Source organism: Anopheles arabiensis, chromosome X (assembly GCF_016920715.1).
Source record: "Anopheles arabiensis isolate DONGOLA chromosome X, AaraD3, whole genome shotgun sequence".
NCBI lineage: Eukaryota > Metazoa > Arthropoda > Insecta > Diptera > Culicidae > Anopheles > Anopheles arabiensis.
Window position 1 is genome coordinate 1,374,501 of NC_053519.1, and position 15,382 is coordinate 1,389,882.

A 15,382-nucleotide genomic window follows, 5' to 3' on the forward strand; every position below is an offset into this window, starting at 1 on the left:
TACGCAGCACCAGTCAATTCCGGTACAGCAATTCAATACATTGCGCCAATAAATGTGAACGTGTTTTTTTAATGAAATTTTATTTTCAACTTGTTCCAAATCATTATATTATTTTTGGAAAATCATTTCCACCCCTGTGCTTCGCTCTGTCGCTCTGTCACAAATGCTTGGATTAATTACAGCAGCTTCAGGTTATAGAAACAGTACAGCTATGCTATAAATTCCACCATCGAGACTACCTCTAGCTTGGTTTTGAAACCAATACAGACTAAAAACCTGAAGAGGATTCTTTTCGTGAGAACCGTTTCGAAACCACAATACGACATCAGCTGCAGGATCAGAATAGGGCTGAAATCAGATCCAGAACGGTTGCAACATTTGTGTCGGTTCTTTGATCATATTCAGAACCAGACTCAGAAACAGGAAGCATTTTCGGAACCTTTTCGAGCGAAAAGTGTAGTGGAAATCTAATAAACCAAGCATTTGAAAAAGACAGATATTGAATTTGATCACCCTCAGTTTCTCTAGCACTCTTGTTGGACACATCCAATAGGAATGTCCAAACAGGGTGCCATAGAGTTCAATTTCCAACGTATGAAGTTCACTTCCAATGGGAAAGAGTCTAGGAAGTGTCCCACAACTATGAGAACCCCTGGAAAACCCTGTAATGAGTACGTCACTGGGACGGATTAAACTCGTATTGCGGAGTTTCACTGTATTTTTAAAAAAACATTCACACAACATGTCGACAATATCATCATGCGTTACACGATTTGGGGCAGTCGTTTTGTTATTACTATTGGATATATCTTAGTTTCTGATTTGGACCATCTTTCCGTCGGCCGTCCGGGGGTCCGGAAGCACGAAAAAAAACCTTCCTCATGATGCCCAAATGGTGCGAAATGAAAAATTGTCATGCACGGCTCCCAGCTAGAAATGGGCCAATTGGAGGAAAAAGTGAGACGAATTGCGCACGAAAAAGCAGACCCCCAAGGCAAGCGGCGTGCGTAGTGTGTGGAAAAATTATGACACAGCCTCCCGCCAGTGCTGCCATGAATTATTCCGAAGGCAGGAAAAAAAAAACCATTCCCCCCAATCCCGGCCGGTGGTGAACGGTAAGCGGAGGGGGGGAGGCAAAAAAAAAGAAAACGGAGCGAAAAATGCCAATGGTGGAAATTCTTCGCACTTCACCATGTGCGTCGTCCAGCTGCCGCATGGAAACGGTCCACCCATTGTCACCCTCCGAGGGATTTGCTGGCTGGTATGTCTTCTACCTCCTGCGCTGCTATTCCCGTTCGATGGTTCTCCAGCATGGGCGGCTGTAATGTGAAATTGTTGGAGCAAATTTTACACACACGCACACACATACACACCCATAAAGCAAGAAGCTACCGGGGCGAGCAAAAAGAAGCGGAAAATACCTCTCAGGTCGGGCCGGGCCGAGCAAATATGTTACCGTTTTGTTATTTCGTGCCGGCCGTGTTTTACTTCCTCTTCTTTTTAGCCACTACCCGGGCACCGGTGGAGTGCAGAGCGGTTGCGAAAATGGTCTCTAGCTTTCAGGAGTGCTTGTGCCGTACCACCCTGCCAGTTCTTTGCCCCACCTTCCGACGTGCGCCATTAATTAGACCGTTCTTCAGGGGGAGGGGGAGCGGGAATGGAGGCTACCCCAAGGCTCGACCCGACCCGGTATGCAGTGTTATTAGATTATTGCTTCACCTTTTTTTCCGCCCCGGGGCCAACCATCCCGCCCACCCATCCGCTGGGTACCAGCAAAAATTCGTTTTCGAGATGATTGGTCCATCTCTTTTTCGTGCGTTCGTTTCGGGTACCACACGCACTCACCCCTCATCGGTTCTTGTTCTGTGTGCGTGCTTGTGTGTGTGTGTGTGTGTGTGTGTGTGTGTGTTGATATTTTTTATTTACTCTTTGTAGCCCTCTCTCAAAACAATTATTTTTGAAACAGGGTTTGATCGAATTGTTCGAAGCATCGCAAATCGAATCAAGCACCTTGCACTTAATTGTACAATCTTCCGAACAGCTTCACCCGTCCCGTGCTCAGTTTGATTGGGATCTGTCACTAATTGGAAGAGGATAGAGTAGCGGAAAGAGAGAGAGAGAGAGAAAGTGGGAGATAGCAACAACTTGGTTAGGACATTTGCTCTGATTGGTTGCGCTCCCACGCTCCCAGGCCCGAAACTGGACTAAGGTTGAGCTGGTTTACAAATAAAAAAAACAAGCACTAGGTGACTGTTTTTGTCCTTCACACTTTCATCAGTCACACCCATCACGGAAAAGGATCGTCATGTGTGTGTATGTGAGAGAGAGAGAGAAAGAGAGAGTTACCTGTCGACTGATTTGCTGGTGTGCTAATAGGATTTACTACAGCCCACCCCCAAAAAAGGGCCCGGACCTTTTCTGTATTGTTAGGATATATATTTATTTGTAGGCCGTATTCCAGGGATGAGCAACTGTCAGTGTAATGTGAATGTGAATTTTCCTTGAGTACACTCCTTTCACATTCATATTACACTGACAGCTGCTCATCCCTGGGATACGGCCTACAAATAAATATATATCCTAGCAATACACATGTGGGGTTTCACTGCAATAAAAGAATAACAATAATACTCACAAGGAGAAGACGTTTTAACAATTAAATAATCCTTCTTGTGCTTCACGTTCAGTGCAGCAAAATGTCACTGTCAATGTCATACTAAAATCTGACTGAAACAAAATCCATGTCGGCGTCCTCATTTGTGATAATCAGAGATGATACTCAAAACGATTGGTGCGATCAATGCGTGACATTTCGTGACATTTTTGTGACCAACGCTTGATCAGTCACAATGTCATGCCTTTTTTTTTACTGTGATCAGTTCTGCAAAATGTCACTGACATAATCACTGACAAATTCCGGCTAAAACAAAATCATGTCAGCGTCACGAGCTCTACTGTGATGATCAGAGGTGAGACTCAAACAGTTGGTGCGACCATCACATGCTCGGTGACATTGTGTACAACCAATTCTTAGTCAGTCACTTGGTCGTGACTTTTTCTGCCGGTGATCATCACGATAGTCATGGGAGATATGCGGTGCGTGCGAGTGGTTCCAAGAAACAAAACGAGCATCTTTTTTCGCTTTGTTTGACCCGTCAGATAATCAAAACAGATAGAGGAAGAAAGCATGCTCATTTTGGTGCTAGAGCCCACGCGTCAAGTATATTCCAAGAATGTCGTGATGTCGTTATCACCGCCAGAAAATGTCGTGACCAAGTGAGTGACCAAGAGTTGGGTGATAATCAAAATGTCACCAAGCATGTGATTGATTATCCACATGTTTGAGTATCGTCACTGATCATCTTAGTGTACGTAATCTGATTTGAGCTTCGTTTCAGTCATGAGTTTTGATGATTGAAACAGCGGCATTTGGCAGCACTGTTCACAGCCACAAAAAATCATGATTATGCTTGCGCCGGCATTAAACTAAGCTTGTCAGTCAGAGTATTGCGTTGGACTCAAGAATTCACATGTCGTGACAGCAATGTCTTTTGGGTCTTCTATAATAGCGATAAAATTCCCGTTTGTTTGGAATGGGTTTGTTGTACACTTATCCGTTTGATTCGTATAATTGGCCTTATTATCTCTGAATGTTCTTTTTTATACAGCCAGCTGAAAAGTCCATTATTTTTCAATGCAAACGTTATTATAATCAAAACTTCAATCCGAAAAAGGAGATGTTAAATCCTTTTTGAAATTCAACTTTATGAAATTTCATTCAGTATTTACTTCGCCCACCGATTGCTCATCCCTGCACCACTGGCGGGTACGGGAAGCAAAACCACACACCTTCGCCCTAAACACGATGAGCACCAAAATTGCATTAGCACCGTCGATCGGTTTGTTGATTTTAAGCATTTAAGCACGCTCAATTTAATTCACCTTTTCAGCAGCCAGCAGTGGACACTGGCCGATGCGTTCCCAAACCGCAAAAAAGGGTGGAGAAATAATAAAACAACTCAACGGGGAACTTTAGGCAACAGTACGATGCGTCCAGTAGCGTCGGAAAGTTTTCACACAATTAACCACTCCCAACGTGCTTTGCTGCTAACACGAAGCGCCCAATTTGAAGTTGTTTTATGCCCATAGCTCTTACGCTAGCATGTAAACGAATATGAACTATATGTACCATTACTTTGGGTGTTATTCACTCAAAAAACGAGAACAATAAATAATGCATGCTTTTCAAATGACTGAACAATTATTAACCCGCCATAGAAAGAGCAATTTGAGCATAAACTGTTCCTAAAAACGCTAGCGTCCAGCTGCCGGGTAAGCCGCTTGCCAAGCACAGTGGGCCATTTTGTTTCGCGATGCGTTTGAGAGCATTATGGGAACCTATCTCATTACAGGCGCATCTGTCGATTGTTCACTTCCTAGAATTTGTGAAAACAAATGAGCTGTGCTTTTGTTTTAACGAAGCGCCTCCAGCGCATTCCTCTATACAGAGCGGCCTGCCGTGTTTATAATTACATGTTACACCTAATCAGCTCGGTTGAATTCTAATGAATTACCGTCCGAAGAGAGGCTTCCAATTGACAAACACAACAAAATAATGATAAAAAACAAAGCAACCGTAAAAACCGAATCATGATCAAACCTTAACAGCAAACTATGTGCGAGAATCACCGGGCGGAAGCGGATGCGGCTGAATCGGGCGGGCAAGGGAGCAAATCATTTCACGAAAAATATCCCCCCCCCCCCTTCCACCGGGCCAACCGAAAGTGTCGGTCGAAGCCCCGGTCGATTGGTGAGAATATTTTACCGAATTCAACACCACCGCAGCTTTGATCGACGGTGACAGTTTTGCCGAAAGCCGAACGGGCCGAAGTAGAGATTAGAAAAAAGAGGACGTTTGCCCGCGAGGGAGGAAGGCGAGTGGAGAGTGGGGTGAAAAGTTGGTCCGTTCCCGAGGTTGCACAAGCACAGTGTATCGGGAAGGCTGGGAAACAATGGAAGGGAAAAATGTTTGAAATTCCCGCCCAACGTGTCTGACCCTGGCACAGTTTGGGGTTTGGAGATGATTTCATCTTATTTCCCCCGATGAAACGATAGAGAGAGAGAGAGAGAGAGAAAATAAGAGAGTGAAAGAAAAAGTAAAAGAAGATGAACTTTCTCATACTAATTTGCTTCCCCCACCAAAAATCGCTCCACTTCAACTCGTTTGCTACCGCTCGAAACCTTTTCTGCTTCGCATCTAGTTTTCCACCCTTTTGAAACGCAATGGTTGGCGGGGGGGGGGGCGGAGAGAGAGAGAGAGTGGTATGCGTGAGTACGGACGATTGAACCGATCGTCCCGGGTGTCCGTCCCAAAGTGTAGCCGGTCTTTTCGGGGCGTGCGCGTGCAGCAAAACTGAGCGCGTGCTCCCTTTCAAAATTCATCATCGTTCCGGGCGGGTAGAAACAAGGCCCCAAGAAGGCAGCGAAGGTGATGCTTTCGAGGGGCCTTTCGAGTGGATGTCATTTTCCGGCACATTGCGAAGGAGCCGGACGAAGGAGTCAAAACCTTTTCACTTCCTTCACATGCACACAGCTATAAGTATTGCAGCAAGCATATGAGGGACACAGTCACAGTGATTAGCGAAAAAAAACTAACCTTCAAAAAACGCCAAAAAGTATGCAAAATGTTTTACGTTTCTCCATCGATAACGTACGGGTTTCGCTTGCTGGTGTGTTACATAGAACCTTTTTGCATACATTTTGGCGCTTAATAATTACGCCACATTACAAACATTCGGACGAATTTTGCCACTCTCTGCTGCCAGGGTGAAAGCAGCACTGGATCGGGCGATATTGTGCCCTCTTAGTCAACATGTCCGCCTATCCTCCTGCCCGTCCTGCCTTCTTATAGCCACAACTATAGTGAATTTATTTCGAAGCGATCCTGGCAAACTGGTCCCTTGTGGGAGTTTGGGTTGCTTCGCTTCCAGCCTTTGGGAGTTGGAAGGACGAGGAAAAGGCTACAACAACAGCCGTCCCTGCATTCCACTTCCTCATTTTGCAACACACTAACACACACACACACACAATTACACTTTAAGCTCTCCCGGGCAGGCACACGAGCAAGAAATGGAACGATTTGTAGTAATTCAATCAAAAGAAATTCAGCACGGGCTGAGGGCGCGGCAACGCAGGGTTACTTTCGCCCGAAAGAAACTTTCACTCTCAGCCTTTTCATTTTCCTCAATCGCCCCTGCCTCCCTCCTCCCTTCTTTTTGCACTGGGTTGGCAAATGGAATGTTCCCGTTTTCCCCGCACTCCCGGAAGGACGACTTCCACTTTTAACGCTTGGGAAACGCTTTGAGAACACTGTTTCCGGCGCCCTATGCTTGTGCACAGCTTTTGATTGAAATTTTCGTCCGCTTCAACCATAAACAATAAAATTGTCTTAATAAGTGGTGGGGTCGATGGACAGGAGGGGGGGGGGTTGGAGAAGAGGGACCATTTCTTTCCCTGCTCGCTTGCAGAATGAATCGATCATTAGGAATTTTTGGGATCGCAAAGAGGCCATGGCCGAACTACGTCGATTACGCAAAAACGAATCCATCATCACGCTTCCTGCTATCTGTCTCGCTGTGTGTCTGTGCTAGATCGAAGCTTCCTGCAAGTCAATCAATCACACACACACACACCCAGAGCAGTGGAATTGGGGACACTTTTTCCGGTTGCTATCGGAATAATGTAAAGCTTTCAATTCCTACCCTTCCTAAACTGTTTTTTTTTCTTCTCTCTCCTCGTTGAGATTAAAAGAAACCTATCACTACGGTAAGAAAAGGAGGCAAGAAAAAAAAAGTGGACAGCACCAGCAGCGGCATAAGAATGGGAGCAAAATTGTCACAATCTTTATGTACATTTCCAGTTACACAGTTTTGATGGATCAGTTTTTCTTCGCCGTGCTGTCACCGGTTGTGTATTTTTCCTCCTTTTTTTCTATCTACTTGCTCTACTTGTAGTAGTTTTTGCTGTTGTTGTTGTTGTTGTTGTTGTAATACCTTCATACCGGTTTTTCATGACCAGCCTATCGGGGCCCGAAACCGGCCTGACAGAGCCCTGACAGCAGAAAACCACAAACCACCAACGCAAGATAAAGAGAGTAAAAAGTATAACACAAACATCCGGCTAACCCCATGACGTGAACTTTTTCCACCGAAAGCGCGAGATTGCGATAGCGGTGAAGCGAAATCTCGGTGCAACAACAGCACCAATCCAAGGAAGGCGCAAAATAAAACACGATGCTTACGAAGCGTGAAATCGCAGAGCCATTTATCAAGAAAGTGAAAAGGATGCTGCTGGCGAGTGGTGCAGGGATCGTGGGAGCAAGCGGCAAGAGGGCAAGTTTTTCACGCCCTGCTTCGTTTGCTACGGCTGAAGTTTACTATCCAGAACTTTGGTGAAGTTAGCAAACAGTTACGAAAGTGTCAGATTTACTATTTTTTGGACTCTATCATCTGCTGTGCCAAACACGTCAAGGTCAAAGATGACCAGTACCCCAAATAACGCCTCTCAAATTGCGTGAAACATTTTGTAACTCTGAAACCTTCTTTTTAGGATCCAGTATGGAAGCTAAATTCAACAAAAATGCTCCAAAATGGATAACAATAACATCTATCCCGTGAGCTACAAAGTGCAAAGTTCCTCAATTATTAATTACAATCCTTATCGCCCAATATTGGCGCTGAGCTACCAAATGTTGGATCTGTTTTTGTCTCTGCTGCGCATATTCTTTTTCTGTAAGTCCTTCCTTAGCGACATTCATTGGAAGTTTTTTCTGAAACCTTCAAAATTGTCCCAACAATAGTAGGGGAAGGACCATTAAGAAGGACGCATTAAGGAAAAGGTTCAGAAAGTGTGCTGAATCTTTTAAGTTTCTATCGTTGTTTATGTTTTTATCATGAATTAAAACATTTTTTGTGCAGTTTTCAAATATACAGGTAAGACGGACGTACGATATGGGAAAGAAGGACACCATCAAGGGAATTGAAGAATTATTTTAACATATCTTATTGCTTCCCACCAGAACGTTGGATAAAAATATCTTGGTCAATTCAAAGGACGGTTCATCCAGCCGTAACTTTAGGAATTTGTAAGTGCCGATTATTGAAGTATCGGGCACAGCTTATAGAAGAGTCCATGACTCCAACATGTTTAGTGGAGTTATTAAAAAATAGGCCCTTCATGGTATTTTTGCCATCAAGTCTAAATTCATCATTATGATCCTGGAAATCCCATGCAATATGTCATCTGCTACTGAATAATGCCATGTTAATACCTCTTCTTGTTCATTAAACACAAAAGGTCCAAATCGTGGCAAAATATTGGTGTTCGCGAAACGGCTCATCAGCGTCGAGCGAGTGATAGTATAACGTGAGTGTAAGGATGCCTAAACCTCCCGAAAATAAGAATTTTTATTGTTTTCATTGCCGTTTTTGCGCCAGTTTTTAGCTTACTAATCATGACATCTCTTTCATTTAATAAAATTTCCAAAATTCAAATTAATTCAAGTTGTAGAGCTTACGATCCCCAGTAGTCAAATTAGACCCACAAGGGTGCGCAGTATTGAATTCTTTAGTTCCTAAATTTGACCAATTGTTATCAAATCGGGCCATTTTTTCTCAATTGTGTTGTCATACCTTGCTACATTGTTGAATTATTGAAAAAACACTTTTAACATGTGTTTGAGAAGTGTCCATCGTAAATTTATAAATTATGCCACTGCAATTGACGCATTTTGAGACCCACAGACATAGCAACTTGAGTAATCGATTTACAGGTGTCCCCCGAGATACGACTGTATTTGGGACCGAAAAAATGTCCCAAAGCAAGGCGTAAGTCGAAAAAGTCGTACGTCGAATATCTATGAATATAAAGTTTATAACCGAAGTTGAAAAGTTGGAATCTATGATATCGTGTATTTTATTTAAAATAATGTTCGATAATGCAATAATTATATTTTAAAAGCCGTATAAAACATAGATATTCAATAAAGGGTAGTTGTGGAATCTTTGGAAATGTGTGTATAACGGTTATCAGCCCAGAAATTCAAAAAAATACATCAATTTCTTGTCAATGACAACTATTAACTGTCAAAATCAAAATCGTCGTATCTGCGAATCGTCGTAACTCGAGGGGGTCGTAACTCGGGGGACGCCTGTACTTACAGCCAAACATTGATGCCTCAGGGACAAAAACTGTAGTTAGAACGAGTTGAAACTATTGACTTAAAGGCACTATTTTGTTCTTTTATTTCAATCGATTGTTATGGGTGTTAATGGCAAATATGAAAAAAAGTAGAAATACTGATGGCAAGTATGAAAATAGGATCAGCTTACGGCAAGAGGTAACGTTACTAATCATAAAATCACACTATGTGCCTTTCCCTTACGTTCAAGCTACCACACTGCGAAAGAGAGATGTTGTTTTTTGCTACCTCCCCCGTTGCGGCTCAAAAGGTGATGTCCTTATCTGGTTTCAATGAACTTGCACGTGTGAGTGTGTGTGTGTGTGACACAGTTCCTTATGACTTGCCATCCACCAACGAGGTACAACAACGACCAGCAGCAACATTTTGTGCCCCGTCAGCAGACACAGACAATCATCCACAGCAAAGATGGCGAGTGGCGCTTCCGCCTTCATCAAACGGCAAGGACACTGAGAACGGCAGGGTTACGGGGGAAGGGGCTTGGGAGGTGCTGGGCAAATCATGACTTTTCCGGATTTTCTGGGCCAATCCACCGGCCCCGCCTCTCCCCATCGGAATCGATATCTTCCAGGGAAGTCCTCCGAGAGGTACAAACGTACAGGAGGGTGGAAACAGTTGGTAATGGGGGAGAAGGGAGGGGCAGTAATGTTATTGGAAGATAAATTATAATTCCAACCCAGCTGGATGTTACTGGACAGGAGGAAAGGCCCCCCAACGCCCGTAGGCGCACATGCTGTGGTTTCATTTTCGATTTTTTTTTTCGTTTCTCTCTCGCTCTCCCTCGATGAGCCTTCGTTCCCTTCAGCGTCACGTACGGTTGGTGTCCCCTTTGCTTCCTGAATCCTCCGTTCCCCGATCTTTATTCCCACTGGACGAACGTTTACAGCTAACCGTCCAAGGGGTGGAGAGAGCGCGAGAAAGGAGAGGTGGAAAGTAATACTCCCAGGTGTATCAACAGGGCGACCACCTGCAGTGAACAAGGAAGGTCGTAGCTGGAGCAGCTTTAATGCAAGCGATATTCTACGCCCAATCCAACTCCCACCCACCCAAGTCAAACGAATTGAGACGTTATGAGCGCAACTAATACACCGCGGTGCAAGGGAAATCCAAAATAAATAACGAGCGATTATGGAAGAACACTCTGTAAGAATGGGCGCTTGTGTATGTGTGTTATTTCTTGCAGCTGGCGCACTCCAAGGGAAGTTGGAGAGTAAGAAACCTGAGATTGAATGATTTTATTTTCTAGTGTGTTGATATTGTAAGAGAAGATACACGTTAATTATATCAATTGTGTCAAAAAACATTGACAATGTCAATTTTACTACAATATTCTATAACAAAAAACCTATTTGAAAGCGAACTTTGTGACATTTGTGTCTGTGCCGTCGCTTTTATTGGTAATTGAAGCGCTGATAGCAGATAGTGCTCCCGTAGCGTCGTAACAAGCGCTCAAGCATTTGCAACAGAGGTCATGGGTTCAAGACTAATCTGAGCATTGATACAATCCGTCTCTTTTCGTCGTGAGTAAGCATTTCCGTGAGACTTCTCAGGTCAATATTTGTGTAAAAAAGACATGGTAATAATGTAATCTCTTACGTTCTAACGACGGAATAACAAAGAGACTATATTTTTTGGCTTTCAAAGAAAATGATTTAATCCTAATCTGTTTCTTCCTTCTTATCGACTACCGATAAGCAAATTCCAAACATAAACTAACAGAGAAACACACGCAACAAAAACTACACAAACACACTCTATCCCCGATAGCCTTTGTGCACTGTGCTGTCGATTGTGGACCGGGGACCAATTTTTCGGCCCAATCGGTATTTGCAACTCATCACAACAAAGCAGTTTTAAGCGGCCAAAAAACAAACAAAACGGCATCGATTGCGCTGGACCGACGGCGGCAACGACGGGCATATCGCTTGACCGAACGATGGCGAAAGACGTCGCGCGAGCGATTAGTGCGCCACAACTGCACATCATAATTAAGCGCCCCTCCAATCGTCCCCCGAAACAGCACCAGTGTTTTGCTTGTTAACTTGTGAAACCAACCCAGCGCGCTCGATTTGCGAAGGATCTCTGCACTCGCTTCCACAATACTTGCCACACCGAACGGGGCGGAGATGATGAGCGGAGGCTCATTAAACTATGCATATCAACTATGCTATCATCGGGCTGACAAAAAGGGGTAGCTTTCAAGTGGGTAGAAACTCTTCGGCACGCATTTTTTTTTATATGTTTTGTGACTCCCACCGTCAACCCGGTCTGGGACCCAGTCACGCTGTGCAACTGTACAGGTAGTCTGTTGTACTTCTCTTTGCTACCGCTGGGTACACCGATGGTACACACCAAATCTGCTGTGCTCTACCATTTCGGTCTTGCGTTTTCCCGAGCGCTCCTGCATCGTTCAAACTTTTAAACAACAAACTCGGATCCGTTATTATTTGCGTTTGTACCCTGCATCCTGCATCATCCCCTGCTGCTGGGATCCCCTTCCCCTGATACACAAGCTGTACTCACCGATTCGAATGGCGTCCGGGAGGGCGCGGGCAGGAGCGGGACCGTGTAGCAGAAGCGCTAGTAGGCAAGCGGCCCACCAGCACGGGTGAGCCCACCGACCCGTCATGGTCTTGGGGTGAACACTCGGCTGCAGCCACTCAGTGCGAGCTCAGCGCTCTCAGCCGCTCAACAAAGTGGCACGGAGTTGACCCGGGGAAGGAAAAGGGGGAGAGATGCCGGTGTGCGAGAGTCTCACGTCTCACTGCGACAGCTCAGTGCGTCGGTTGCGCCCTTGCGCGTTCGTTTCCTCCGTCGAGCCCCGCTTGGCGAAAGCTCTCTTCACTCACTCACACAGCCGCACGCACACACAGACACACACACGCACTCGCGAATAGGGAAGGAAATGTGAATCGAGGGAGGGAACGGGCAGCGACGAGGAACACGCTTTTGCGTTATTTATGCACTACGCCAGTGGCTCACGAGTTGGTTGAATGATGCTGCTGCTCCTTCCTTGTCTACTGCTAGCAGTGGTTGATGGACGCTTGCTGTGGTATTGGTGGTAAGTGCGCCCGTTAGTGTTGGTGTGCTAATGTTTTGGTTTTGGGTGACGCCGTTTCCCCCGTTTTCCTGTTTGCAGGGGAGCAAATGGGAGGCTGCGATGGGGAGATATGCGCTTATTATCCGGATTGTCTTTCTCGCAACTGTCACCGTCGGTTGTCAAAACGTGGGAAACCTCCCCTGCTGTGCTGTGAAGTTCAAACCAAAAAAAAAAAAAAACATACACACACACGCACTTTGCACGGTTCTGAATACAAGAAAAACAAAACACACGCACACACGCTCACTGCGCAACGTCAGTTCGTGTTCGAAGGACCAGCATGGGCCATGCTTTCGCTCGCTGCGACAATAATGATTTGTTGTTTCTCTTTCCTTTTTTGGGTTTCGCGTCTGTTTCGTTTCTCTTTCTATCTTTTTTGCTATTGTTTATCTGATATAATGGTTGACTGGAGCGCTTTGAGATTGATGAAAAGGAAAGAATGGAAGAGGCAAATTAACAACACACTCAACCCGTACTTTCACTACGCACACACACACACCCAGGAGCTTGTACCAGTCAACAAACAGATGAGGCTGTGCTACCTAAGCCGCCAGCCTCAACAAATAACGAACACTAGCGCTCTTGCAACACTAGTACACACACACACACGCACGCACACGATCTGTCAAAATTCTTCCACCGAGGTTTCCACCAAAAACAATGTGCCGCTGCGGTGGACAGGAGGTGAGAAGAGTTGCAAATCGCTCACGTACGTCACGGGCACCGGATGCAAACCGCACCAGCACCGGAAGCGACACGCGGACCAAGCACCCTAATGTGTGTGTACGTCGGAATCGTGCGTGTACAGCGTCCTTCTTCACTTATTCCTCCCACCCATATACACACACACACACTCACACACCCATACACGCACGCACAAATTCACACACGCATCACAAGCAACAGTCCCGATGGCGCAGGGAAGGGGTTTTGGGGCAGGGAGGCAGGTGCTGGTGCTGTGTCAGTGTGTCTGAGGGGAAATAACTGGGCCGCGGCACTCCCACGGTCGCAAGCGAGAACGGAAGCGGCGGGCAACTAGCTGCTAACTGACACTTGGTCGCTCGCTGCCCTCAGCTTTTAAAGGATCTCTTTTCGGGTCGGGCCTAGCAGGTCGGACAGAGAGCCGTGCACTATTACCCTAGCGGTTGCAAAGGATGCGACCGTACTGACGACGCGTGCTCGAAGATGCGTGGCTGCTGGCTGCTGGATGCTGCGGAGCTCAGTCGTGAGTGTCGAAAGCTTTCGTATATGATCGAAGCTTTCGTGGGTGCCTTTCTGGGTGGTTGTCAGCGCACCCGGCGATTTATTTGTACTTCACATGCGCACACTGCCACGCAAAACACGAAAGCACTCACGCGAGGCCACTCGGGCACCCGAAGCGGCTGATAACGTGTGGCGGTGTGCTGTGGGTTCGGAGCGTTCGGAACTCATCCCAAACCCGGTGTGGATGCTGGACAGGCACTCAGCGGCTGAGCATGGCTTATCAGTTGATGTGCTTTCATTTAAAAAAAGTGCGGTTAAAGTTGATTCGCTTGTACAGAGCTTGCCGGTGAAATGTTTCTATGAAATTTTGAAATATTCTACGAAAATTAACGCGCTAGAATGAAATGTTTCGCAATAGCGATTGCGTCAATGGACATGGATTGAAGCGAACGAAAGCATGATTAATGGTGCCAGTGCAATTGAAGCTAATTCCCTCATTCCTATTTCTTCACCCGAAACATAAAAATCCTTTCCAGCATCACCACCGGAATACATTAATTTTTTTTTTTTTGGCCATGCTCGTCTGTATTGCTTTTGCCAGTGCACCCGTCGGGTTCCATTTCATCGCTATGAACATCAATCTTGCTTACTGCAGCCCTGCATCTCACGATCCGAGCCAATCGACTGCACAAGTACGTGCACTTGCCCCGGGACCGTCTGCTGTACGTCCCGGTCAGTTCAAGAATCGGAGTCATTAATTATTGCTCAAAGCACACACACACACACACACACACAACTCCACACAGCAGTGCCACCCCTAGTCCTGTGGCGAAATTCGGCGAGCACGAAGTGAAAGCTCCAGCCAAGCGGTATGATGGATGGCTGTAACGTTTCTGTTATGTTTCGTTTTTAATGTTTCACGTCACCTTTTTTGTGTTGCTCAGAAGAAAAAAAAACAGGAAATATTTCTTCTTATTTTTGCAGCAGCAACCAGGACTACCCAGCCAGACAGGGAAAACTTTTATAAAGCTTGCTTGCGTTTCAGGAAAGCTGTACAATCGAAGCTCGCGTTCAGAAGCTTCCCATGTTCCGTCTGACAAACACTATTTCTAGCACCGTTTCAGTTTCTATCCCAAGCAGATAGTGCTTGTTGAACGGAAAGATTAGCTCAATGTGCTTGGTCGGAGAAATCAATCAAGCTTTCAACGCTGCGTTAAACTTTGAAAATAAACTTGTGCTTGTTCATCAACAATAAAAACAATAAAATAAATAAATAAATAATAACAACTATATTTTAACGATCAACAAATCAAATAACCGGATGTGTATTGGGTTAAAATGGGTTTACGTTGAGGTACACAGAGGGATACAGTATTGAACAAACTAGATATATATATATATATATATATATATAAATACATTCATAAAAAAACAAACACAAATAAAATACTTTAAAACATACAAGTTTTGAAAGTGTTGAACAATCCAGTGATATATCAATACATTTATAAAAATAGTTATAAAAATAAAATACTGTCTAGTACATTACATACTAAAGAATGAAAAATATAACAACCAAATAAATATTTTAAAAAAAGATTAAATAAATAAAAAAAAAAACAAAACTAAAATAATTAATTTGATAATATTCCCAATACGTGACAGTAGGTCAAAACAACTCTTCCCACAACAGATCAAAAACGCTCGCTCGATTGCAGGGTTAGCGAATCCTTTTTAACATTTCATTCCCATTTTTTAAAAATTGTTTTCCAAATTTGTTTATATTAATAGCACCATTCAGTGGCTTGGAATGGTTCGTC

At 44.7% G+C, this 15,382-nt stretch overlaps 1 protein-coding gene across 12 annotated transcripts in view; it reads right to left on the bottom strand.

The window, feature by feature from the left end:
* The window catches only part of LOC120905906 (glutamate receptor ionotropic, kainate 2), a 108,108-nt gene extending 94,600 nt beyond the window's left edge, over nt 1–13,508 (bottom strand). For 2 of the 12 annotated variants that reach the window (XM_040317236.1, XM_040317235.1), the window contains exon 1: nt 11,783–13,505. In XM_040317236.1, the coding sequence (XP_040173170.1) occupies nt 11,783–11,888 (106 nt within the window). In that variant the 5' untranslated portion in view covers nt 11,889–13,505. Of the gene's footprint in view, nt 1–11,782 lie in introns of all 12 variants that reach the window. The other 10 variants (XM_040317228.1, XM_040317227.1, XM_040317232.1 and 7 more) reach the window with 10 other exon arrangements.
* Between the last annotated feature and the right edge of the window lie 1,874 nt (nt 13,509–15,382).